The sequence below is a fragment of the Thermobia domestica genome, chromosome 1, assembly GCF_964235325.1.
Source record: "Thermobia domestica chromosome 1, izTheDome1.hap1.1, whole genome shotgun sequence".
NCBI lineage: Eukaryota > Metazoa > Arthropoda > Insecta > Zygentoma > Lepismatidae > Thermobia > Thermobia domestica.
This window is the reverse complement of record NC_137454.1, coordinates 45,031,447-45,057,165: the sequence shown is the minus strand read 5'-3', so window position 1 is coordinate 45,057,165 and position 25,719 is coordinate 45,031,447. Positions and strand designations below refer to the sequence as shown.

At 33.8% G+C, this 25,719-nt stretch overlaps 1 protein-coding gene across 1 annotated transcript in view; it reads left to right on the top strand.

Annotated features, from left to right (window-relative positions):
• The window catches only part of tamo (PUB and ZnF_RBZ domain-containing protein tamozhennic), a 42,626-nt gene that overhangs the window by 10,344 nt on the left and 6,563 nt on the right, over positions 1–25,719 (top strand). Inside the window, exons 2-4 of the mRNA XM_081757117.1 lie at positions 485–645; positions 13,618–13,817; positions 18,516–18,695. Coding sequence (XP_081613243.1) covers positions 519–645; positions 13,618–13,817; positions 18,516–18,695 — 507 coding nt within the window. The 5' untranslated portion in view covers positions 485–518. The remainder of the gene's footprint in view (positions 1–484; positions 646–13,617; positions 13,818–18,515; positions 18,696–25,719) is intronic.

Sequence of the window (25,719 nt, the reverse complement as noted above, 5' to 3'; positions counted from 1 at the left end):
ACGTATTTCAGCTATGTAGTTCAAGATGCAATTGAATACATCGAAATTGCCAACTGTCCTTTACTAGAACAATTTTTAGTAATCAAAGTAAAATTCCCATAGGGATTATCACTTCCTGTCGTGTCTTTTTCTCAGTATATTGGATATCTAGAGCGCGAGCTATACATTTCGTCATAGAAGAAGAAAAAGAAGGCGGCGTACTTACAAAGCAGCAGCGAAGCATGCTGAAAGAATGTCATTAGTTGAAGACCTATCCTAAATATATATAACTTATATAATTACTACAAAATATTAATCTAAACTGGAAAATAAACAGTATATATGGGTTAAACAAAACAGGGTTGCTACAGTAAAACCCACTATTATGTATCTAAACTGCATTTACAGTTTTCAATATTTGTTGTCTGTAAATTCTAAAAGTTTTTTTCAGCCTTAATAAAATATGATGTTTTATCGTGGTAATATTTTTTTCTTTTCTTTGTAGGTTGTAACATAATGTGATCTACGAATTTCTAACAATGGTGGATTTTAGTTCACTTCAGGATAGACTGAGAGATCTATGGCTTCAGATAGATCACCTGCATTTAAGTTACCTACATACTGAAGAAAGTCCACAAAAGATTGAACAGAAGAATAAACTTGAAAGTAAGATTCTTTTATCCTTTCTTATTTTTTATGAGTTTTGAACAATTATGATCTTTCCGTTAGGTTATATTTTTAGAACAATATTTTGGATCAAAAGATCCAATATATTTGAGTCAATAAGTTTCTCGTATGTCATATCTGGAGAAGTACATATAGTGTAGCCAAACCCAAACTATCACTTAACTCAGTATGATGTGCTTATTCCGTAGAAAATAGGAAAACTCGATTTTGAGGCCGTTCAAAAATGTTGTTTCCCCTGATTTAAAAAAAAAAAAAAAATGCATCAAGAGATCCAATATATTTCAGTCAAAAATTTTCTTGTAGATCTTATATCTGGAGAACTACATTTAGTGTAGCCAAACCCAAACTGTCACTTAACTCAACATGATGTCCAGCCAAACTATCACTTAACTCATTATGATGTGCTTATTCCGTAGAAAATAAGAAAACTCGATTTAGGGGCCGTTCAAAAATTTTGTGGCCCCCCTGATCCAAAAACTAGTTATTGGCCAAGATCTCAGTCTTTTGATGCAATTGTTTTGATCATTCCTTAAATTCTTGGTTAAGATCACCATGTTTTGATTCATTTTTTAAAAATCATTACTGAAATTCTTAAGGTGTTCCTTTATTTAAATTAATTTACAGAAATATCTTCGCACTATCACTTGTGTCATTTTGGTACAGTCACCATATTCTTTGTTGGTGAGCGTACAAAAAGTGTCAGAGTGTAGATGAGATTTATTCTCAGGACTCCGAATGAATCAAACGGGAAAAGGAACCAAAACCTGTAAGTATGGTTATAATTTGTCAGTCATTCTTACAATTTCCACGGGGCCACGATGGCTCAGTGGTAGAGAACTCGCGGTCCCTCTTTCGAGCCCAGCTTTCGCCAAGTGGGCTTTGTGGTTGAGAAACACGTGGGCTTGGATTTTCTACAGCTTTTAAATGTTGTACTCGATAATTGACATAGGAATACAAGTGAGAAATTCGTTATATTATAATATTCCATGTCCTCCATAAGTAATTAAAACTAAAAGGGTTTCTTTCAAATTTAATTTTATTTCTTGCACCCTGTTTTATTCCTTAAAACCTGAAGATAAACTCCGTTTAAGTTCGACAGTTAAGCTAAAGTATATATTATAATTGACTACGAAATACCACCCACACGTAATATACTAAAACTAAATTAATATGATTCTACTTACAGATTTCTGTAATTCCTGATTTTCCTTTAAGCTTCCAAGTTTTCAGTTCTCCCCTGGAGTCTTGGTCACGGAGGTTAAAAACAGGAAGAAAAAGAATAGAAACATCAAGGAATAAAAAGGAACGGACTTGACAACGTGTTTCCATACAACACAGCTCTTCCCTTAGTAAGTCCGTTCCATTTTTTATTCTTTGATGTTTCTATTCTTTTTCTTCCTGTTTTTAATCTCCGTGACCAATACTGCAAGGAGAGTCGAAAGCTTAGAAGCTTAAAGGAAATTCAGGAATTACAGAAATCTGTAAGTAGAATGGTGGTTAGAATTCCTGAGTGAGGTTTTGCATTGTAGAAATTAATATGGGTTATCAGTAAATTTTCCTTTATATTAAAATTCTTACATTAAGTATTGCGCAAATGTAGTTTGAGGAACACTTAAAAAAGTAAATATCATATTTGTAATAATGTTTTTACTGAGCTCAATATCGAACTTGGCTTCAATTATTCATATCAAAAATACAGAAAGTAACCTATATGAGTTTAATACCAAATTGTAGGTGTACATTCATTGAAATTCGGTCTGAAGGGTAAAAAATCTAAAGAACGGTAAATGTATCACGGTTTTCCAATGGTATGTACAAATCATCGTTTTCTTCTGAAGTGAATACCCTTTATTGAAGTATATTAATGAAGTGAGGAAATAACCGATTTAAACTTATTTTTATACAACTGATCCTCTGTTGGTGCGAATTCAATAACACACAAAAAGTGAAAAACGTGAGTGACTGGACCGAGACTCGAACCCAGGATATCCGGCATACCATGCCAATGCATTAACCACGACGCTACCCAATCCGCTTTCCAAAACAGCCACATATTCTCTCACTCCTGAAGTCGGTGCCCTCCACTCAGACCACATGACTTGTACCACAGCCTAGCTGCTGTGCCTGGAAAATCCAGTGTGTATATATATTGAGAACACGTTTTGACGGTTGTAATTTCATTAATATACAGTATATGAAATTAATGAAATCGCATCGGCACGGTTTGCCGGAATTCCCGGATTGTATTGTATTGTATTGTATTTATTTCTTTTGTATGAACTTACAAGTACGAGGAATGTCCTCAAGTAAGTGTAACATGCGTCATATGTACAAAAAATTTACATGAGTAAAATAAAGTAATATTACCTTGTCATGATATTCACGTACTCCTCAATCGTATAACAAGAATTTTCTAATAGAAATAATTTTAACTTTTGTCTGAATCTCTTCATATTTTCTTCATACTTTATATCAATAGGCAACATGTTGTACAACTTAACACCATCATAACTTACACTTTTTTGATACATTGCTGACCGATGATTATACGAATGAAAATCATTCTTATTTCGCGTATTATGATTATGTACATCCTTATTTGTTACGAATGTCGATGAGTGTTCTTTCAAATACAAAAAGAGACGATACAAATATAAACTATCCAGAGGAAGTATATTGACCTCCTTAAACAAATGTCTACAAGAAAAAAACGGCTTCTTATCACAAAGTATTCTTATGACTTTCTTCTGAATTTTGAAAACATTAAATCTCTGACTTGAATTTCTCCAGAACATGACACCATATTGCAAGATAGAGTTAAAATACAAATGGTACAAGGTTTTAGCTAATTTTAAATTTACCTTCTTTCTAATAATCCTTAGTACATAACATATTCTATTTAATTTATTAATAACTGACTCTATATGAAATTCCCATGTCAGGTTATGATCTATAGTAAGACCTAAAAACGAACAGTGTGTTGTATAGTTAATTATATTTTGGTTCAGATATAGGATAGGGTATATTGGTTTACTGCACTTGTTATGAAAATTTATAGCAATGGATTTTTTAACATTAACAAAGAGATTATTTTTCTTCATCCAAAGAGATACTTCACTTAGTGTTTGCCTAGCATTCTGTTCCAATAATTTTTCATTTTTTCCACTCGCTAGCAGAGTGGTATCGTCAGCGAAAAGGGTGACATTTGCCGAAGATATGCTTTTTTCAAAATCATTAATATATAAAAGGAAGAGCAATGGCCCTAGAATAGATCCTTGTGGAATTCCGTGTTTTATATATAATTCATCTGATAAATAGCTTTCTACAATGTTATTCTTATGTGTTATTTCTACGACCTGCCTACGATTTTTTAAGTACGAACTAAATCAGTCCCTTGCTTTACCACGTATTCCACAGTTCTCCAGTTTGTTCAAAAGTAAACTGTGTTGTACTGTATCGAAAGCTTTAGACAAATCAAGAAAGATTCCTATACAGTTTTCTTTCTTATCTACAATATTTCTTACTTTCTCCATGAAATTAAATATTGCCGTGTTTGCAGATCGACCTTTAAGGAAGCCATGTTGTTTTGTTGAGATAACATTTTCTTTCAATAAATAATTAATTACCCTGTTATACATAATTTTTTCCAAAACTTTTCCAGCGACAGGTAGGAGAGATATTGGTCTGTAGTTATTTATGTTTTGCTTTTCACCTTTTTTAAACAAGGGCTTAACTTTCGCAATTTTTAACTTTTCTGGATACTCGCCATTTGTAAGTGATATATTTGCTAAATGACAAAGTGGCTTTGTCACCTGATTGAAACATCTTTTCAATAAATTATCTGAGATTTCATCAATTCCAGCTGTATTTTTGTTTTTGAGAGATTTTATTATATTTGCTATTTCATCTTCTGATACTGGCTGTAGAAAGATTGTTTTTTCACATTTATTTGAACTTTGTTTAAAATTATTTACAGTAACTACTTTGTGGCCATTCTGTTTACATTTATTTACTTTATCATCATCCATAATTTTTGCGACAACATTATAAAAAGAATATTAAATATTTCTGCTTTTTCCCTTGGGTCTGATACAGTGTTCCCTTCATGTATTATTGTATCCACATATGGTGTCTCTTTGCCTCCATTTAGTTCTTTATTTATAATGTTCCACATGGTTTTAGTTTTATTCGATGCATAAGCAAGTTTAAGTTGGTAGTAGTTCCTTTTAGTCGTTCTAATTAGTTCCTTGTACCTTTTTTTATATTGTTTATAGTAGGACTTTGCACAACCTGTTTTAAAAACCTTACTAAGTTTATGTAAATTTGTTTATAGCACTTGCTTTTAGTACTTCAGGAGTAACCCATTGTCCCTTCTTCTGGGATTTTAACACGAGTTTCATTTTAGGAAAAGCTATATCAAAATAGTAAGCAAAAATTTTTATGAATTCATTATATATATCATTTGCGTTGTTTAATGAAAGTACACCTTCCCATGTTTCGTGACTAAATAAATAATTGAAATAATTGATATTCTGATTACTGAATATCCTTGTAACTTTGAAAGTTCTTACACTATATTTCTTACACTTTTGAGTTACAAAGAAGCGTTTATCACATATTTCAGCAATCTGAGCTTCATGATCAGAAAATCCGGTACTAATCACTTGCACCCTTGAGCTCAAGTGGTCACAGTTTAGAATTATCTGATCTAGTGCTGATATACTGGTTGGAGTTATCCTAGTAGGTTTATTTATTAAATGTTTTAAATTAAACGTACCCAATAAAATTTTTATCTTTACATCAATATCTTTCAAAAAATCCATATTTAGATCTACTACTACAACTGGGCTGTATTTAGTACAACTATAATGTGAGAGTATTACTTCTAAGTTATGCACAAAAATTTCAACATCGCTATCCGGTGGCCTATATATACAGATTATTACAATTTTTTTCCACCGGGAGCTCCAAAATACAACAATCAAAATTTTTTCCATCGTTTACATGTTTAAACGTAGTGCATTCTTTAAATTTTAAACTGTTTTACAAAAATGCTTGAACCATCCCTTGTTTTCTTTTCTCGACAGAACTACTTGCTAGCTTGAAATTTGGTAAATTTATAGTTTCTATATTGTTTTGTGCACACCAATGTTCGGTTATACAAATAATATCTACATCTTTCAGAATTTCCGTCAACAAAATTTCCATCGTTAATTGTTTCCTAATGGAAAACCCTTGTACATTTTGATGAAAGATACGTAAGCCTACTCGCTGTGTTAAATTTACCCTTGAACTAAAAAAGAAGTGCCCTCATCCACATTCTTCTTACTTTGAGTTACTTCCCAAGGTATTGGCAACGCTGCTTGAGACCTAGATTTATTACTCATATCACTGTTAATTACATCACAAATTTCATTGCTTAACAATTCTTTTCCCCTTTTATTTAAATGCAAACCATGCCTTGTGAACATTTCTCTACCAAATTTACTTACATCTACCATTTTCACATTTCTGAAGTGTTTACACAAAGATTGCAGCTTCATGTTAGTGACCTTAGTAGCTTGATTTACACATGATTCTTTCATAAGGTCATACCTATTTGGAATATTCACCATCACTACTTTACAGTAATTTAGCTCAGTAAGCTTAGCTCTAATTTTCTTAATAACTTCATTTCCTTGGTTACAAGCCACATCATTTGTACCGGTTAACATTACAACATAGTTTTCTCCTTATTTGCAATTTTAGGGTTAATTCCACTTAATACCTCTGCACTTGTTCCAGGCTTAATGGTTCCTTGTGCCTTTAATTTGTGTTTTAGATTGAGGTAAATTTGCTCAGCTAGACTCCTCCCATTGCTATCCGCATATACAAAAACTTGAGGTTCTGTTCCAGGTTTATTCCTTGCACTTATTTTCTTGTCTACCGCACTGAAGGCCGGATTCACTGTAAGTTTGGCGTTATTCATTGTCTTTCTTTTACTGTTGATTCCGTTCTGTTTCAAACACTTTGAGTTGTTCATAGTTTCACAGTCAACATTCTGTAGAACACTAAATTTATTTTCACACACTAATGGAAACTCTGGCGTCATTCGTGTATGAAATATAGACCCCCTTTGTCTAATACTTACTTTTGACCACTCAAACTTCGATGGATTTTTCTTCTCAAGGTTTAGCTCTACTGATTTAATTCTTTGATGTAAAGTTTCATTTTCTATTTTTAGTAGTTTTAAGTCTTCCTGTAGAACACGTATAATTTCTAGCAAACTACAGGTATCGCAAGTAGAAGTATCAATGTTTACTGGTCTACCATGTTCTGTGCATGTTAGGCAAAACCACTCGAGCTGTTCCTTTATTTTATGATTTCTGTCACCATTATTGATATTTCCACACTTGAAATGGAACCATTTGTCACATGATACACACAAAATGCCATTTTTAACATTTCTCTTACACTTACCGCAGGTTTCATCACACTTTATCTTGTTTTTATCAACAGCTTGAGTATTTACACCACTACTCTTAGAGGCCATCTTGAAATCTTCGAGTTCCAATCCAGTCGTTCACTTTTTACTCTTCGTGTTATTGAATCCGCATCCTTTATTTAAGTTCGATCGCGTGTTCATTGTCCTTCAGTGTAAGCAATAAAAGAAGGTAAACATTTTTGTCTGTATATGTAGTGTATCAAGGGTTCATCTTCTTCATATGTATATGTTTTCTCATCACCTCTTAGAGGCTATTACACAATGTGATGAGTTAAGCAGCTTGTAGTTTTTTATTCACACTGAAGAAGTCGACTGGTTCTATAATACCGGTTGTAAATTTTGCAAATTTTCAGAACGCTTATAGCTAACTTTTTACTGTGGTATTGTTTTCTTGCCTTAAAGTTGGAATTTACTCAACTAAAACACCAATAGTGATATAATAATTTCCATAACCGAAAATTTGCAAGGCAATCCGGTGTGAAAACAATGAAGATAGTCAGTTCTGGATGGAACCCAGGATTAAAGAGTACTTTAAGAGCACTTTCTTAGTTCTAGAATCTACTACTGAAAAGCGAAGTAGGAGATTGAATAGGGAAATTACAACAATCGTGTTTCGATCCACATTGTCAAACTACACAATAGTCAATTAGAAAATAAGTACCTGTGAAAAATAATTAAATAACAAGTGACATCAACTCCTTTATCCATACACAGCGTTGCACGATCCAATAAATCCTTAACTATTAAGTGTTCAAGGTTCTCATCTTTGCTTCCGGGATGGTGAAATCGTCGTCAAGAAAGCAAGCTTTCAGAGGTGCTTTTAATTTGGGGAAAAGAAAGTAATTACAGGGGACAAAGTCTGATGAGTGTGCAAGATGTCGTAACACACAAACAGCTTTTTGGATGAGAAACTCACGAACAATTGCTTCGTTTCTGCTCCTCCGTTAAGGAATGAAACACAAAATATGCACACAGCTTTCGTTTCTTTAAAAACCTCGTTAATATTTGACGAACAGTCTGTATATTCACGTCCACGAAGTCGAATATTACCCTGAGACTTGCTTTTCTGTCATTCAAAATAATATTCTGAACTTCTTCAATCTTTTAAGCAGTTTGACAGATCTGCTTGCACCTGGGCGCCCGTCACCTTCCACAGACTCCCTGTCAGTACTGTTGCTCGTATGGCATTCAAAAAGACGACAGCGAGAAAGGCAGTTTTCTTTAAGCACATATAGACCTTAATATTCAGTCTTTGCTCCATTGTTCGAACGGTGACGAGGTAGCACAACACTAATGTATACTAACCCGCGTAACGCGCCGTACTAGCGAACGGCCTAGCTAGAAATATCTGTGCATGTTCCTAAAGTCAGATGCAAGATTCACCAGTATGAAAACTTCCGTGCAAAAATTAGTTTCTGTAACGTTCCTATTTAGATAGGGGCTCGTTACTCGGTACGGGTCTCCCACCGGTGAAGTCCCGCCACATTTGAGAAAGAATATATATATTTTCAAATTAAGAATAATTACTACATAATCTTAAGCACCTCCACATGTTCAGCTTAAATATAATTACCATATAACCTTCCTAAAAATTAGGCCAATCGCAACCATAAATAGGTCAAGGATTTTAATATTAGTTTCGTTAAGTAATAAGTCAATGATTTAGGAAGCTCTTCTTTATAACAAAATCAATCGAAAATTACAAATTTCTTAACAAGTCATTAAACTCGCTGATACTGATTGGACACATTAAATCAAATGCCAGTGAAATTAATATGAGTCCCAATAAATCTCAACTTAATCGTGTTCTTCGACAACCAAAAAGATTTGGATAATTGTACCGAGTTTTCAAATATATATATCATATATACATCGAATACAAGAAGTTATAAGTATGGCTAACACACAACCATCTATATCCCATTTAATCAAACAGTTAAGTTTCCATTAGAACATATATGAATTTGATTTAAATTTAAGAAAATTATTATAGAACTCACCAGAATATTAAATAAATAACAATCCACACCTTAGAATGTCAAATTGAACTCACTTGTAATATACACACAACTTTAATATAATAATTTACTAATTTTCGATAAATAGAGCTTACTATTTCAAGGTTTTACCGAGTACATTTCCAGCACACATCTGATGAGGATAACTCAAGTGCTGGGTGAAGTTACAAAAATCGCCACTAGAGGCGCTATATTCAAAATTTGACAAACGAAACTGGTTTATCGAAGACTCGAAATAGAATGAATTTATATATAATCTTACAACTTTTTTTTTTTTTTTTTTGGTAACTAACAGAGTGACATGTTACACACTCGTCCTAGCCAGGAAAAATAAAAATAATGCTAATTATTTTTATTTTTGAATTATAAATTATTTTGAAAACTTGTCCAGGTGTAAGTTAGTCTAAGTCTCTCTACTAATGTGGACGTACTAGGACGTATAATACCCTTCTCAAGCCAATCATCTAAAATTGCATCCATTTTAATTTGATCACTCCTAGAGAGAGGATATGCTTTTTGCTTAATCGGCGTTTCATCCCTTAACTGTATATCGTACATTACATTTTTAATACAACCTATTTTATTTGTAAATACATCAGAATACCCAGCCACTAAATTGTCTACATACCTTTGTAAGGAAGCATCTTGCTCCAAAAACTTGGGATCCACCATAAGCGGGTTAACAAAAGTATTCGCCTCCTTCCCTGTACTCTCCAAACTCCCGTCAGTTGATTTTTGTGCTGGCTGACGTGCCTCAGAGCCGCCCTTGTGTTGTCGTTGCCGGGTATGTTTACGTTGCAGACTGGTACGTTGAAGAACGCTACTCCGCTCTTCCTCCTCATTTCCCTTCTTTCGACCACTATGAGAAACAAAACTGGAAGCAGGATCACTTTCTTCATTTTGAGGGGGAGGGGGAGGAGTATAAGTTAGTGGGACAAATTGTCTTCCTTCTAAAGTCAAAAATAATTTATGAGCAACTAGATCCAAATTGGCTTTCATCTGACGAAGCTCACGTATTCCTATTATAAACACTGGTTTTAAGTTTTCGACCAAAAAGAACTTTAAATGGTAAACCTTAAAACGAAATTTAATTGGAACTATTACAGTCTCACTAAACTCGATGGTTTTATTATCAACACCAATACCACTGAAATGTTCCATCCTAATCTGCAATGGACGCGGTAGAGTTTCATTCCACTGAACAAAACGCTGTTTATGTAACATTGAAATAGAGGCACAAGAATCTACAGCTCCAAATTGCCTTTTTCCCATAATAAATCCGCACACAAAAACAGCAACAACATTTTTATCGCTCAAGGCAGTATCAGGTAACTCACTATCAGTCTGTTTATTTACATTAATCTCCGACGATATCACTGGTCGCGTCGACTGCACTACTGGCTGAGAGCGTCGAATCCCGGAATTAGGTTTATTCCAAGCTCGGCTCAGAATAGGTTCATTTGCTGTCGAAGCTCCTTTTACTTCATATTTTAAGGGACACTGTTTATAAAGATGATTTCCAAAACAACCATAACACTGTTTGGGTTTCTTTTCTACAACTTTTACCGACGTAAGTCCAGCGTACACTAATAAGTCCCGGCAATGTAGTTCATATCGTTCCACGACAGACAACAACTCATCTAAATCATTAGGTAAGTTCCCACGAAAAAGTTCGTAACGAACCTGAGGCCTCATCCCTCGAAGCACAACCCGCAGCACCTTCCTTTCATAATCAAACCTTCCAAACAACAATAAATATGCTTTCCTTACACTATGTATGTATTGCCAAGTATTTTCATGTGGCTGTTGTAATCTATTAATAAACCTGTTCTCAATATCTATTTTTCCTAAATCTGACATCAATTCTTCTATAATATTATTACTAATGAATACCCAGTCTGAACTTAACTCGTACAATTCCAATATTTTAGCATGCAATCGAGTGGAAGACTTACCCAAAACCCCAACGATTACAGCATGGATCGGGTACACATCCTGATCTATGATATCAAACGCCGCACACAAAAATTTAAACAAACTTAAATGATCATTTTCATCGCCAAATGGTATTCGTTTCAAAGCTTCATTAAAACCAACATTAGCCGCATTCACAGTTATTTTGCTCAAATCGCAAAAGAATGGCTTACGAAAATCAGCTGTCCGCTGGCTGAAGTGTTCCCCCACTCTTTTTTCTTTTTCTTCGAAAGCAATGACCTCGTCAGGTGTACTAGTTTGTACAAATACAGAACAAGTTGATTTGACATGCGTTTCTTTATCGCCTTCTCTGCCACCTGCTCCTGCGACCTTCGTAGATAAAGATCGTGAATTAGCTATATCACGATATGCAGTAGTGTCCACAACCCGATCGTTTGTGTTAAACATTCTGGAATCAACATTTACGTCATGAACGGGGCTACTCTCAAAAAATGATAAATCCAGCATAGAATAATCCACAGGATGTTTTATGATTCCGGTATCTCCATTTGGAAACGAATTCAAAACTAACTGAGGCCTAATTGGGCTATCTCCCACACGCTGCATTTTGCTATTAGACCCAAAAATTAACTCACAATTTAAATAACTGAATATTACAAAATACGTAACTATTAACACCTCACAACCTGTCATTAAAGAACAGTCCAATATACAGTACGACCAAAATAATTTATTTTACTGCCACCTATATAACGTATCGTCACTAAGTCTGAAATTTGAAACGGTATCTTTTTTTTTCTCCTAATCTAAACAACGGAGTGAGATGTGTGCTGGAAAATTTGTGTAACGTTCCTTTTTAGATAGGGGCTCGTTACTCGGTACGGGTCTCCCACCGGTGAAGTCCCGCCACATTTGAGAAAGAATATATATATTTTCAAATTAAGAATAATTACTACATAATCTTAAGCACCTCCACATGTTCAGCTTAAATATAATTACCATATAACCTTCCTAAAAATTAGGCCAATCGCAACCATAAATAGGTCAAGGATTTTAATATTAGTTTCGTTAAGTAATAAGTCAATGATTTAGGAAGCTCTTCTTTATAACAAAATCAATCGAAAATTACAAATTTCTTAACAAGTCATTAAACTCGCTGATACTGATTGGACACATTAAATCAAATGCCAGTGAAATTAATATGAGTCCCAATAAATCTCAACTTAATCGTGTTCTTCGACAACCAAAAAGATTTGGATAATTGTACCGAGTTTTCAAATATATATATCATATATACATCGAATACAAGAAGTTATAAGTATGGCTAACACACAACCATCTATATCCCATTTAATCAAACAGTTAAGTTTCCATTAGAACATATATGAATTTGATTTAAATTTAAGAAAATTATTATAGAACTCACCAGAATATTAAATAAATAACAATCCACACCTTAGAATGTCAAATTGAACTCACTTGTAATATACACACAACTTTAATATAATAATTTACTAATTTTCGATAAATAGAGCTTACTATTTCAAGGTTTTACCGAGTACATTTCCAGCACACATCTGATGAGGATAACTCAAGTGCTGGGTGAAGTTACAAAAATCGCCACTAGAGGCGCTATATTCAAAATTTGACAAACGAAACTGGTTTATCGAAGACTCGAAATAGAATGAATTTATATATAATCTTACAACTTTTTTTTTTTTGGTAACTAACAGAGTGACATGTTACATTTCGCAGAAAAAATCAGACTTGGTTCCTAATTCCGTCACTGTATGCAAAAGTCTTCCAAACTATGGCGATCTAATGTCAAAATCAGAAGGGATAGATGTAGAGGCATGTAGATGAAACATATTTTTCGGAGAGACAGTAATATCAAAAACTATTTCTTAACCATTTTTTGCTCTATGGAAATGCAGCAATCAAAACGGAACTGGTTAAATCTCAACTCCCGATTTTAATCGATTTATAAAGGCAAAAATGGAGTATAACCTTGGGATTAGATACTTATTTATCGTGTAATATCTGTTGCAACAATCATAAATGTTCAGTGATACGAACTACGGTCTCCAAATAATATAACAGGTGATATGGTACAATCCATGTAATCTCAGTCGCATACCTCAAGACTGAATGAATGATGTGTGACTGTTTAACACCGACATTGTTATCTAGATCTGAATTCGATTTCTGTCCATTAAATTTGAATAATACAGTTGTATAAACTCCTACCTTTGCTATTATTATCAGAAAATTAAAAACTGAACCAGTAATAGGTCTTACTCTTCGTAAAATGATTATTTATATTGTTTATTGTTTTATTATCAAATAGATTCTTTGAATAGAAACTAGTACCACAGACTTAATAAGAAAATAAATAAGAGAACCATTAATGGGTTTTCTCTTTGTAAGATGTAATTATTTATTGTTTTATTATAAAATAGATTCTCTGAATATGAACTAGTATCATAAACTGATTTGTTTTATTTTTAATTACAGGTTACATCAAGGAGTATTTATCATTAGTTCCTCATGACCGAAAATTTTGCTTCCGAGAAACAGCGGACATTCTTCACCGCAGTGCAAAGAACATGGAAAATTTCAGTGGATACCGCGCCGCTTCGGCATGGGCGGCGATCGGGTTATATGCTTCCAATCTTTTGTCCCAGCCATGGCGAAAGGAGTACAGGGAAATGAAGGTAGGCGTGAATTTTATTAATAGTGTTGTTTTGTATGTCTAAATTAAATAGATTATATTTTAACGTGTCTTTTTGAGTTCACTGAAAATATAGAATCTTATATACAGATTTAATGTAATATCTCTTGTTTTATGTTGTTAAATTTGTGTTAGGACTTACTCATCAGTCGTCTTCGTAGACTGAAAGCTGAAGAACTGTATGAGCTAATGTTGTAGAATTCGTAAGAAATGTATTTTAAAACGTTATGATAAAAGACCGTTGAATTTTCAGTTTTACCAACTGTATTACTTTTTGTTGTATAAATTGTAATTGTCTAATAAGGATAAAAATCTCAATAAATGATACCATTAATCCTTTATTTACTGCATATTGAAATAGTGGAGTAAGGCATGAAGTTTTAAGATGTTTTCACTTGAATAGAGCCACAATAAAATATTTTTGCGCAATAATTGAAAAAGAAAAATCATTCCTGAATTTTTGGCGGCCTCTTTGATTTAAAAGTACCGACAAGTCAGGAACGTCAGTTTTTCCTAAATGTTCAGCATATGAAGAAAATGTTATACATCTTTGGTTTTGCGATTCCTGTAATAAAGCATAACTTGTAAATTAATTTATTGCCTTTACTAATACTCAGGTTGTAATTTCCTTATTAACTCAACACAATTTAGAAAAAGTAAAACATGGTAATATTATACATTTAAATTTGTCATACTGCTTTTAGATTTGAAGTTAACCTTTCGTTACATCGTGTTATTAATTCTAGTGATACTCATAGAAACAATTCTTTTTCGCATTATAACAGAGAAAAGCACTGCACATTGCCCGCTGAGAATGTGGTCGTGACTGTAAATTACGAAAGGCACGTAACTTGACGTCTGCCTCTTCGCTTTACAAATACTTGCCAGTGAGATTCAATGTTCCGTAATCTTGCATCATTTGGGGCGGAAAATTGTCTTTTTCCTCTTCTTTTGTTGCTTGGTGCTGGAGATGGTTCATCTTTTTTATATATGAAAACTAAAAAGTAAAATTAAAACCTGTTGCTTTAAGTACTTTTCGTGCTAGCGAAATACATTGTATATACGCTGCAGACACGTTATAGCAAATAAGATTAACATCAGGCGAAGAAATAGTTTTTAAATTATTTTTTCCGGTTTTTGCCGATGTTTCCGAAAGATTTTTTAATGGGTTAAAAATTTCCGGAAATTTTACACAGCACAAGTAAAATATGTATATCCATAAAATATATATTTGATTTTGACATACCGGTATTAACTAAAATAATTCTGGCTCCATTATTTTAACACTTCCCTGCCATAAAGCGGTAACTTCATAAGATTGCTTAAGATATTTTAAATTCGTCTATCTTAATTAATTTTACTTTAGGATCTTTTGTTGCCACAACTCCATTCTATCACGGTGCTAACTTTAAAGAAGTGGTGCACATATATTTGTTGACACCAATTTTCCCTATTCTAATACGAGAAACATAAGCACTCAATGATATTAACTGTAAACTAGTAAGTATAAAATATTTTTCATTTTAAAAGCATAATTAGCAAAATATTCAAAAATTTCAATTTTTCCCAAATTTTCCGGGTTTTTTTTCCAAGTTCGCGAAAAAACTGTAGAAACTGATTTTTTACCTTTTTTTTTTTTTAGGTCTTCACAACACTTCTTAAATCTAAAAATATTCACTTTTGGCAAATTTCCTGTGGGTTAGTCCTAGAAGGCTACAATCATGTCAAATTTCATCATAATAATCCTGCCGGTAGTGCCTAAACATTTTGGGGTGTAGATGTTCCATATAAATAACATGGAAAGACATAACAATTCCCCATAAAAACACTCTACAGTTGAAAATGGTTATTTTTGGCGATTTACTTAACGCTAACAAAAACGTATAAGCATACCGGATTTCAATTTTTTAAATTCCGATTCTAAGTACCTAAAATATGAGATTATAGGTTCCAAAAAAGGCCCATTTAAATAACATAGGAAATTTCTTCATCGCCCCTTTAGACCCCCTAAAACTTAAAAATACTCACTTTTGGCAACTTTTATGTCGGTTACTCCCGAAAAGCTACTACCATGTCAAATTTAATCATTGCCCTAAGGAAGTGTCTAATAATTTTGGGGTTAAAAGGTGTCCCATATAAATAACATGAAGAAAATTCTTCAGTTCCCTATAAAACCACTCTAAAATTGAATTTTTTTTTTTTTATTTTGAGTGATGTACTTAGGTAACGCTAACGCAAAAGTATAAGCATACCGAATTTCAAGTTCTTATTCCAATTCCAAGTATCTAAAACATGAGATTATAGGTCCAAAAAAGGCCCATTTAAATAACATGGGGAATTGCTTCATTCTCTCTTTAGACCGCCTAAAAATTAAAAATATTCACTTTTGGTAATTTTCCTGTAGGTCAGTCCCGGAAAGCTACAGTCATGCCAAATTTCAACTTTCCACGTCAACGGGAAGTACCCCTTTATTTTATGTCAGTTCATGTAGTTTTATATATAGTTAGGATATTTGAATTTTGCCATATATATATATATATATATATATATATATATATATATATATATAAGTAATCCTTCTCGTCACACATCTCTGCACCAAAATAAATATACGTTAATTTTCCTAATTTGAAGGACTAACCTTATGACAAAAATGCCCCAAATTTGTCAGACTGTTTTTGCATTGTTCACCGTGTCACAATAAATACATATAAAGGAATATTACAAGGTCCAAGAATGGTCCAAATGGATAATTGTTACACTGTGGGTCGCGATATTCTCGAAATTTTATTATTGTCTTTTGTTTGATACACACTTTTTTTTTTTTTTAAATGCAAAATTTCGTATGTTATTTGTTATATAAACATAAACCATACAATAATTTGTTCTTTAATTATTTCAAAGATAAGATTTAATTTATGTATTTATTTTTCTTTCAATCAGTATGTTCAGAATTTCACGATGGTCTTAGAATAGTCTTAGTATTTTTACATATTGTGTAATACGTAAAAGTGCCTAATTCAACAAGTAGAAGTCCAAAGTCTAGTTGTAATAAGAAAGACAATTTGATACAGGTTTATGTACTAATATCTATTATACTAATAAATAGTTCAAAAACTTCTGGGTCTTTTCGGGTTAGGGCCACTTGGGCAAAACTTGGTTTGATCCTGTGCCATGTGAGTTCGTGGTGAGCAGTATCGTGTCTGTGAGTTTTCTCGTGGTGGTTCTAATTCCTCCCACAATATCATTCCATTAGTTGTGTCATGATCGTTCACTTTTATTAATCATCCGTTTCTTACAGGGTGGACAACATCGTGCCCGTGGGTTTTCTTGGGGTACTATCGTTTCCTTCTAAATTTCATTTCACAAATTCGTCCATCATCATTCACTTGCCTTAATTATCCGTCTCCCTTTGTCTAAAGAGCATAATCATGGGAAGTTAAATTTCATTTTCATTTTCGTTCCTTACGGGGTATAGAGGCTCAGTTGCAGAGCATATTACATTTGTGGCGAATAATGTTGTATGTATTATCTCGATGCTGTTCTGTTTCCTTCCAGCCTGTTCCGACGGTAAAGTGGCTAATACGCGTTCCTTTGGTGCACGAGGTCTCAGATTCGACTTCCAAGGGAGAGTTTTGAAATTTGAACGTATTACAGTGATTCGGATTTCACCTTAAACTGTTGGTCTTCGTCTCATATTGACACGGTGCTGAAAAGAGGCGCTATAATCCAACCAAGCAACCAAAATGTTTCCTTCCACTGTTTTGACTTTTACTCTTTTTTTAAAATAATTTACTAGCAGCATACCAGTTCTTCGCACGGGAAGAATACGTTTCATTTTAGACATAAAGGGTTGAATTTGGATTTGATCGGCATCGGAAGTGTCACTGTTCATCTAAGCGACCCTTAAAACTATAGATTCAACACTAATATCGATCATCTTTATATATCTACCACCTCCCCTACGTTGCAAAGTGAAATGATAAAAACCATCCCAGGCCCGAACTTCATTTATGTGGAGGGGACGCGGTGGCTCAGTGGTAGATGTTTCACCTCCGGTGCTTGGGGTCCCTGGTTCGATCCCAGCTCGCGCCGTGTGGACTTTGTGGTGGACAAACACCGTGCTCGTGGGTTTTCTCGGGGTTCTCCCGTTTCCACCCTTTCTTTATTCCACCATTTCATTCATTTCTCATCATCACCGTCTTCTTTAGCCTAACCGGCATAAACGTGGGACGTAAAACTTAAAGATTTCACTTCATTTTTAATTTATGTGGAAAATTTGATCAAGATCGTTCGGGCAGTTCAAGGGACACGAAGTCACAAACATAAGTGACTTTTATTTACATATATATATATATATATATATATTTAGGTTAATCATCGGTCTCCCTCAGCCTATAGAGCATACCTACAAGATGTTAAACTGAAAGTTTCATTTCAATTCGAACTTATGTAAGATTCTGTTCGTTCTTTAAGACATTAGAGACATTTATCTAAAACGCTATTAGCACCAAATTAATTAAAGTTTGTATGAATCGTAAATGTGTGATAATCTTTATGTACATCGTATAGCTGCCACTTCTTCTTCTTCTTCTTCTTCTTATTATTATTATTATTATTATTATTATTATTATTATTATTATTATTATTATTATTATTATTATTATTATTATTATTTTAGCTGTACTGTGGATTTTACAAACATGAAATAGAAGCAAATTTGGTTGGAGCTGAATTAATGTTTGAACTAATGGGATATAAACATGTTGGCCAAGCTCGGATGGTGTTAGATGGTCCCATAGATCCAGATAAAGTATCCACTGTGTCCAAAGATTCGTTAGTGGCATATGTTGAGTGTCAGGTAAGGAATTCATCATTTTCATTTTTTACATTCGATAAACTACCTATTTATTTCTTACAGTGCTGCTGTTGCTTTGCTTTCTCTTTAATACTTCCCTTTCCGTGCTATATTTTATGAGTTGGTTTTATTTTATGTTTTATTTTTTCAAATTCTATTTATTACTAAATCATAGATTAATTGTATTTATTATCGTTCATTTGATCTCTTTTAATTGTGAATTTATTAAAATTTTCTAATAAACGCCGTGAATAAGATAATGAAATTTTGTAATACTCATTGTTTCAATATTGTATTTTTTTCTGATTTATCTGGCGTGTTGGAATCAGACTTTTTTTTTCTTTATTTCATACTTTTACTTACAAAAAGCATTTTTCCCCGGTACAGATTCAAACCTGCAATTCTTTTTAAGTACTTAACTAAAAAGAGCTCATTTGCTGGTTTACGTAGGGAAACTGTTAAAGAAGTTGGCTGTTCGCGTATTTCCATTGAAGATTTCCCTTGTTTGCTAAATATATATGTAAATCAATGTTTAGAAACAAATGTTAGATGTAATATTTATAAGATCTGAGAAAATGTTTGTGCGTGGGTGTAAATCCACGATAGCCCTGTTTTTCGGAGTGAAATTTTTAGGTTCAGCGTTCAGAAGTACGAATTCCCTTGTAACGGTGTTGACAGTTGAAGAAAGGTGGCCTATATTTAAGTATTTTGCTAATTTAATTACTAATTATTTTAAGTATTTAATGCTATTATTGGATCATTATTAATTATTTTATGCTATTATTGAACAAAAATATTGAGAATAAATTTGTCAGTATTGCTTCGTCCTATTGAGATCAAGCATTTCGAAAATCTATATATATGTTCGATAAAGCATATTTTATAGGATACGTGACAGTTTTTGCACATGGTGGCACTTGTCTAAAATCTTGTAAAGTTATCCTATTCTGAAGTTCATTTTAATACGCCATCTTCGTCTCTGTTGATAAAAATATTTTGGACGTGATTTGTGCTAATGTTCTAAAGCAGTTTCACCATAGTCAGGGTGGATCTTTTATCTTACCGAAACAGTTATCTCCTAAGCAATCGACGGACGATGGATGGAGGGTTTTCAGCTACGTCGAATAGAAACTTTTTTTTTTTTTTTTAAGGAAAACGGAAAAAAAAGAGTGAAAATAAAATTTTATTTCTCTCTATATAAAAGTAGTTCCTTAGTAAGGGAACTGATATTAAAACTCGAAAAAATTACACGTTCTCTCTGCAAACCTTTCCCCTAATAATTTGTAAACTTTACAGGAATCTTATCTCTACATACCCTTTCTATTATTTGCCTAAGTGAGTGTTAGCCTCAGAAGTCTATACAGAATCCTAAAACTTGGCTGAAACTTTTAATTTGTAATTATTGGTAATTGCGGAATAAATTAAGCAGTGTTTTTCACTTAGCAGGAAGGCACCATATGCAGAGAATCAGTCATTTAATCGAGTTTCTCTGAAATAAAATTAATTTTGTGATATGTATGTATATTTTTCTGCTTTCATCAGGGTTGGCTGGTTTAAACCAGCTGGTTTTTCTTTAAAAAAAAAAAAAAAAAAAAAAAGTTTAAACCAAAAAACGAAAGAAGTTCATGAAAGTGTAAGTTTTCGTAAAATCTTAAACACTCATTTATGGGTTATCACGTTTCACTGCCGTATATTATTCGTATTATATTCAAACCTCAATTCCTCATTCATTACTCAAAGAGATTATACTACAAAAGTAACTTTTTTTTAATAAACTTATGAATGTTTCTTTTGTAATATATATATATATATATATATATATATATATATATATTTTTTTTTTTTTTAGTTTGTTATTATTGTTATGCAGTTGCAATCAAAGAAATTCTAAATTTTAATAATGTTTACTATTGACAAAATACATCGAAATACCGTAGTTTTTTGGGGGGTGGGGTGGGGGATCACACAAACCCCACAAGAGGTATTTATTGAAATCAGAAGTATCTTTTGTAACTATTTATGTATAAATAGATCAGAGCCAAAGTGGACTCAAATAATTCGTATCTTTATTCACTTTTCTTACTGATATGCAAATTAAGTCGTTGTATTTCTTTAACTTGCACTAATAAAAGTCGCAGTGAACCCACTTGGACTAAATTAGTTCATCTGTACTTTGCAGTATTTTGAAATAGTCCATATGTAATTCTGTATAACGGTTTCACTTATGCAACTGCTTATCTTTTTTTCTTCTGAAATGACTCTTTGACAGTTATATTTATTAACAAGTATGTAAAGATCAGCATAACGTATTTTCATCAGGAGTCCTTCGCGAGTAAGTCGGCAGACATATCGCGTTTGTGACCAATTAGTACCGGTTTCGAGTTCAAATGAAGGACAATTTCTCTCGGATGTAAGCCGAGAAGCGGTTTGGATTCCGCTTTAAGCTTATGTGACCCCTTTCAGCATAACCCGGTTGTTGCATAATAACACCAAGGCGAAACAAACTTATTTCTGTCTATGTGTGATATAAATACATAGAGCAAATTATTTAAACCCCCGGGTTTTAAAAAACCGGGTTTAAACTCCCCCCAAAAAAGTTTTTTTTTTCAATAAAAACCATGGTTTTTGCCAACCCTGGTTTTTATATTTTTCTATTTTGAATTGCTCTTGGTATCTGAAAGAACAATACAACGATGTAATTACACTGAACAGTGGACTGGCGGAGATTCGAACCTCTGTATCCACAACAGCAACCGACAAGGAGATCGGGTTCTTCAAATCAATTGTTACATTTATAACAGTTTAAAATAATACATGTTTTTGAGTGATAATCTCATATTTTCCATTTGATTTATTCTAACAGCCTTACATTGCCATATTATTAGTACTTTCGTAGGTCTTACCGGTTGGTATTCTTTATTCCATAGAGATATCATTACAGCATCGAAACCGTAGTTACATATTGTAGAACCAACTTGTTATCTTCTAAATTATGTTCCAGTGTCAGTATGACATTTAATTATCTCATTTTTATTTAATACTATCATTGCTTTTATGTTATTGTGTGACCTTCTTAAAAATGATATATTTTACATTTTATTTTAATGTATTTTTATATCTAATTAATTTGAAATGTTGTAATATAATTATCTAAATATTCTTGTTGTGCTGTGCTCTCGTTAAACCTGATAATTATTGTGCGTTTGATGTTTAGTGGAACACTGAATTCTCGGTAGATTGAGCGTCGTCAGTCGTATTTTTGAAATGAAAATATATATACATTACAATTAAATTTTAGATATTGTTCAACTCTTATAAGTATTCCAAAAATTTGTTTTCGGGCTATACGTAAGGGTGCTTCTCAAGTTCGACCCTTTATATAAACTGGATTATATACTCAGGAGCAGGGTGGCTTAAAGGTAGAACACTTACCTCTGGAGCATGAGGTTTCTGGTTCGATCCCCGGCCAAGTAATTTTTTGATAGATAACATCGTGTCTGAGTTTCCTCGGTGTACTCTCGTTTCCTCTTTCATTGTCATTCCACCAATTCTTCCATTATCATTCACTTGCCTCACTCATCCCTCTCCTTTAGTTTCAAGGGCATAAAAGTGGGATTTCAAGATTATATATTTGTACCACCACCACAAACCATTATTTGAAATTCAAACTTTCATCCACAAAAAAGACGAATTGCAGTGTATTCATTTATATAATGCTTCGAAGCCTTGCACAAATGTCATTCGTACGTTAAATCCTATAATTACTTAAGAGATTGTCTCGAATTAATGTTTACACTCTTTATAAAAAAAAAAAAAAAAAAAAAAGCCTCACTAATTAAAGCAAAGAGGTGTTCAATCTATATATATAGTGTTGCGTACTTTAAAGGGATAAATGTCTTTCGACGATTAAGATTGCCACTACCTTCAACACCCACTTTCATAGTGATGTGAGGGATTTTCTTGATCACACATTTCCTGAATATGGATAGGACAAAAAGAAAATGCTTCGCAATATCCGTCTCGATTTCCAATTTAACTCTGTAGACTTCTTTGCTGAGGAAACTGTAAGGAGCATGATGTACGCCATAAAACCACCAATAATGGAATATCTGAGATTGCAAATTGAGCAGGCCTATGGTGCTGTACCATTGGTATGTCTCTAAATTCTACGACATTGTCGACGATGTATTGGAGCGGAAGGTGGCTATTTTCAACATTTATGTTCTGAAGAAATGCAACACCACAAAAATTGTATATATCCTTCACTCATTCACTCAGCCTTTCCCGTTCCTGCGTCCCGCCGTGTCTGGTTATTCACAAGGTATTTTTCTCTTCTATTGTTCCACGTGGTGTGACGTCACCGCTCTCACTTGTATAACTCTTACAACCTAGTGTTTCCACCTTGTTCTCAGTCTTCCTCCTCGTCGTTTTTCTGTCATTTTCCACGATCCTTGGTACTCTGCTACTCCCCATTGTTCTGAGGTGTCCAAAACATCGTAATTTGGATTTCTGTATTCATTCTCTTAAGCTTTTCTACTCAAGCTCTTTCCGTATTACATCATTTTTTATCTTATCCATTCTTGTCTTTCCCAAAATCGTTCGTAGGAATTTCTTCTCCGATACCTGAAACTTGCTTGCCGTTTTGTCATTACCCATAACTCCGCTGCATATGTATTAACGGTATGAAATGTGTCTTGTACTCCAGTAACTGGTTTAATTAGTGAAATATTCTGCTTTAAAGATGCCCTATAGATGATGACATTTCAGGCTGTGTGTCAAAATATTTAAAATTCTGAAGTTTATTGTAAAAGAAATATGCAAAGGAGTTTATCAAAATTAAGTTGATTCATTGCTTATCGGAGTTTGATGTCCCGTTTCAACACCAAGTCTAAGTTGAACGGGACTTACGAGGGAAGGGCGTGATGTCACTCAGAGATAATTGCACCAAATTTGGTGTAGGAGTAGGTAATCGAAATAGAAAAAAACGCGTGGAAACATTCGTTCCGCAGGCCTTCGGAATCAGAAATAAGAAGCCCTACAGTTCAGAAGAAGTATGGCCTGTCAATCAGATATTGATGGGACGGAGCCTTTGCTCACTGTTGCGGCCAATGCAGAAGTTAAATAAAGTAGAATGAAAACAGAAAGATTAGCTGAACAGAAAATGCACCATTGTCCGCCCTCAGTCCCACCAGGCGAATGGCGAGATATTAAATCTATCAACTACCCTTCCCATTACCCATTGGGTATGCATCACTAGTTAGCTTAATGAAATTATATTAAGAATATAGAGAGAATATATACAGAAATTAATCATGGGCATCGCAGAAGTTTTCCAGGGAAGGGGTCGAAATGAAGTTGCTGTATTTCTTCACACTATAAGATGCTGTCAGTACGCAAGTATTAAATATTTGAACCCACCAATATTAACTGATTTCATTTGTACGAGTTTTTGATATCTATGATGTGGCGCCCACCAAAATTAAAGTATTGTGTGTTTGTGAGGGGAATTTAAATGTATATTTCGGGATTACTGATGTTTAAAATGGGAACGACTGTGGATCGCCATGACAAAAATAACCGTTTGACTGTTCATTAACACAACTATGTTAACGCAAAGGATAAAGTAAATGTTTGAATTTGATCTGCTCACCACTAGAAAGCAGCAAAATGTATTGGATAGAAACAGCCTCGTAACAAAACCTATCCCTTAAACACCAATACTGTTCTCTGAACTGTTTTGTTTATAAGCAGTAGTTCCGCAGCAGGCGTTGAAAGTCTGACATCACAAACTGTGCACAAGTCTGCTCTTTGAGATCTGCTTATTCCTCCTTACTCCATGAGTAAGAATCAACGTTCCATTGACCTGTTCGAAAAGTACAATTCGAGCTTCGTCTTCTACATTGATTTATTTTTGGGTATATATTTTCTTTATTATGTTAACATCATTTCATTAGGCTAACTAGTGATGCATACCCAATGGGTAATGGGAAGGGCAGTTGATAGATTTAGTGTCCCGGCACTCGCCTGGTGGGACTGAGGGCGGACATTGGCGCATTTTCTATTCAGCTCATCTTTTCTGCTTTCATTCTACTTTATTTATCATCTTCTGCATTGGCCGCAACAGCGAGCAAAGGCTCCGTTCCATCAATACCGGATTGACAGGCCATTCTTCTGAATTGTAGGGCCCATTATTTCAGATTCCGAACACCTGCGAAACGAATGCTTCCATTCCCATTACCTGCTCTTTTCTATTCCGATTACCTACTCATACACCAATTTTGGTGTAGTTATTTCTGAATGACATTACACTCTTCCCTCGTTAGTACTTAAAATGTAATCCGATCCACTGCTTGGGTTTGTATCTGACGTAGGCACCCTGCCGGGAATTGAATCCAAAACCACTCATTCAGAAAGCATAATACATAAGCACTTGTCTACGAAGAGGTACATGTAATTTTTGTGTTCCTTATAGAAAAGGTTTGTATTTCTGACTTACTTCAAAACTCTAACAATATGAAGAGGATATAGGGATTTTGTATTATCAAAAGGTACGAGAAATCCATAACTTAGAAAGAAGATAATGCAAGTGTTGGGTGCTGAAAGAAACTCAGCCATGCGCAAGAAGTAACTTTCCATATTACGGACATCCAGGAAAATTTTCTGCTTCTTGCTGTTGCTTGTAGTTAAAGGCGACATTTAAGTATTCCAAAAGTGAATACGATTATAAGATGAATTTACATGTACGAGAACATACCTTTAGTGTTACTCTTTGGCCCCTGTAGGTGAAAAGGACAGCGTAAAATTTGAAAGTAAAGTGAAAGTTCAGAGGAGGAAATTTTCATTTACAATTGAAGGGTAAGGGGAAAAAACAAGGAATGTCTATGTATGTGCTTTATCGGGTGCTTTGTCCTTTCTGTTGGTGACTCTTGGTACTATTTGACTGTATATACCATGCATGCGTAGATGGAGAAATGTCCATGTAAAAAGGGGCAAAAATTGAACTAAGCCTATTCTTTTTACGCGGTTT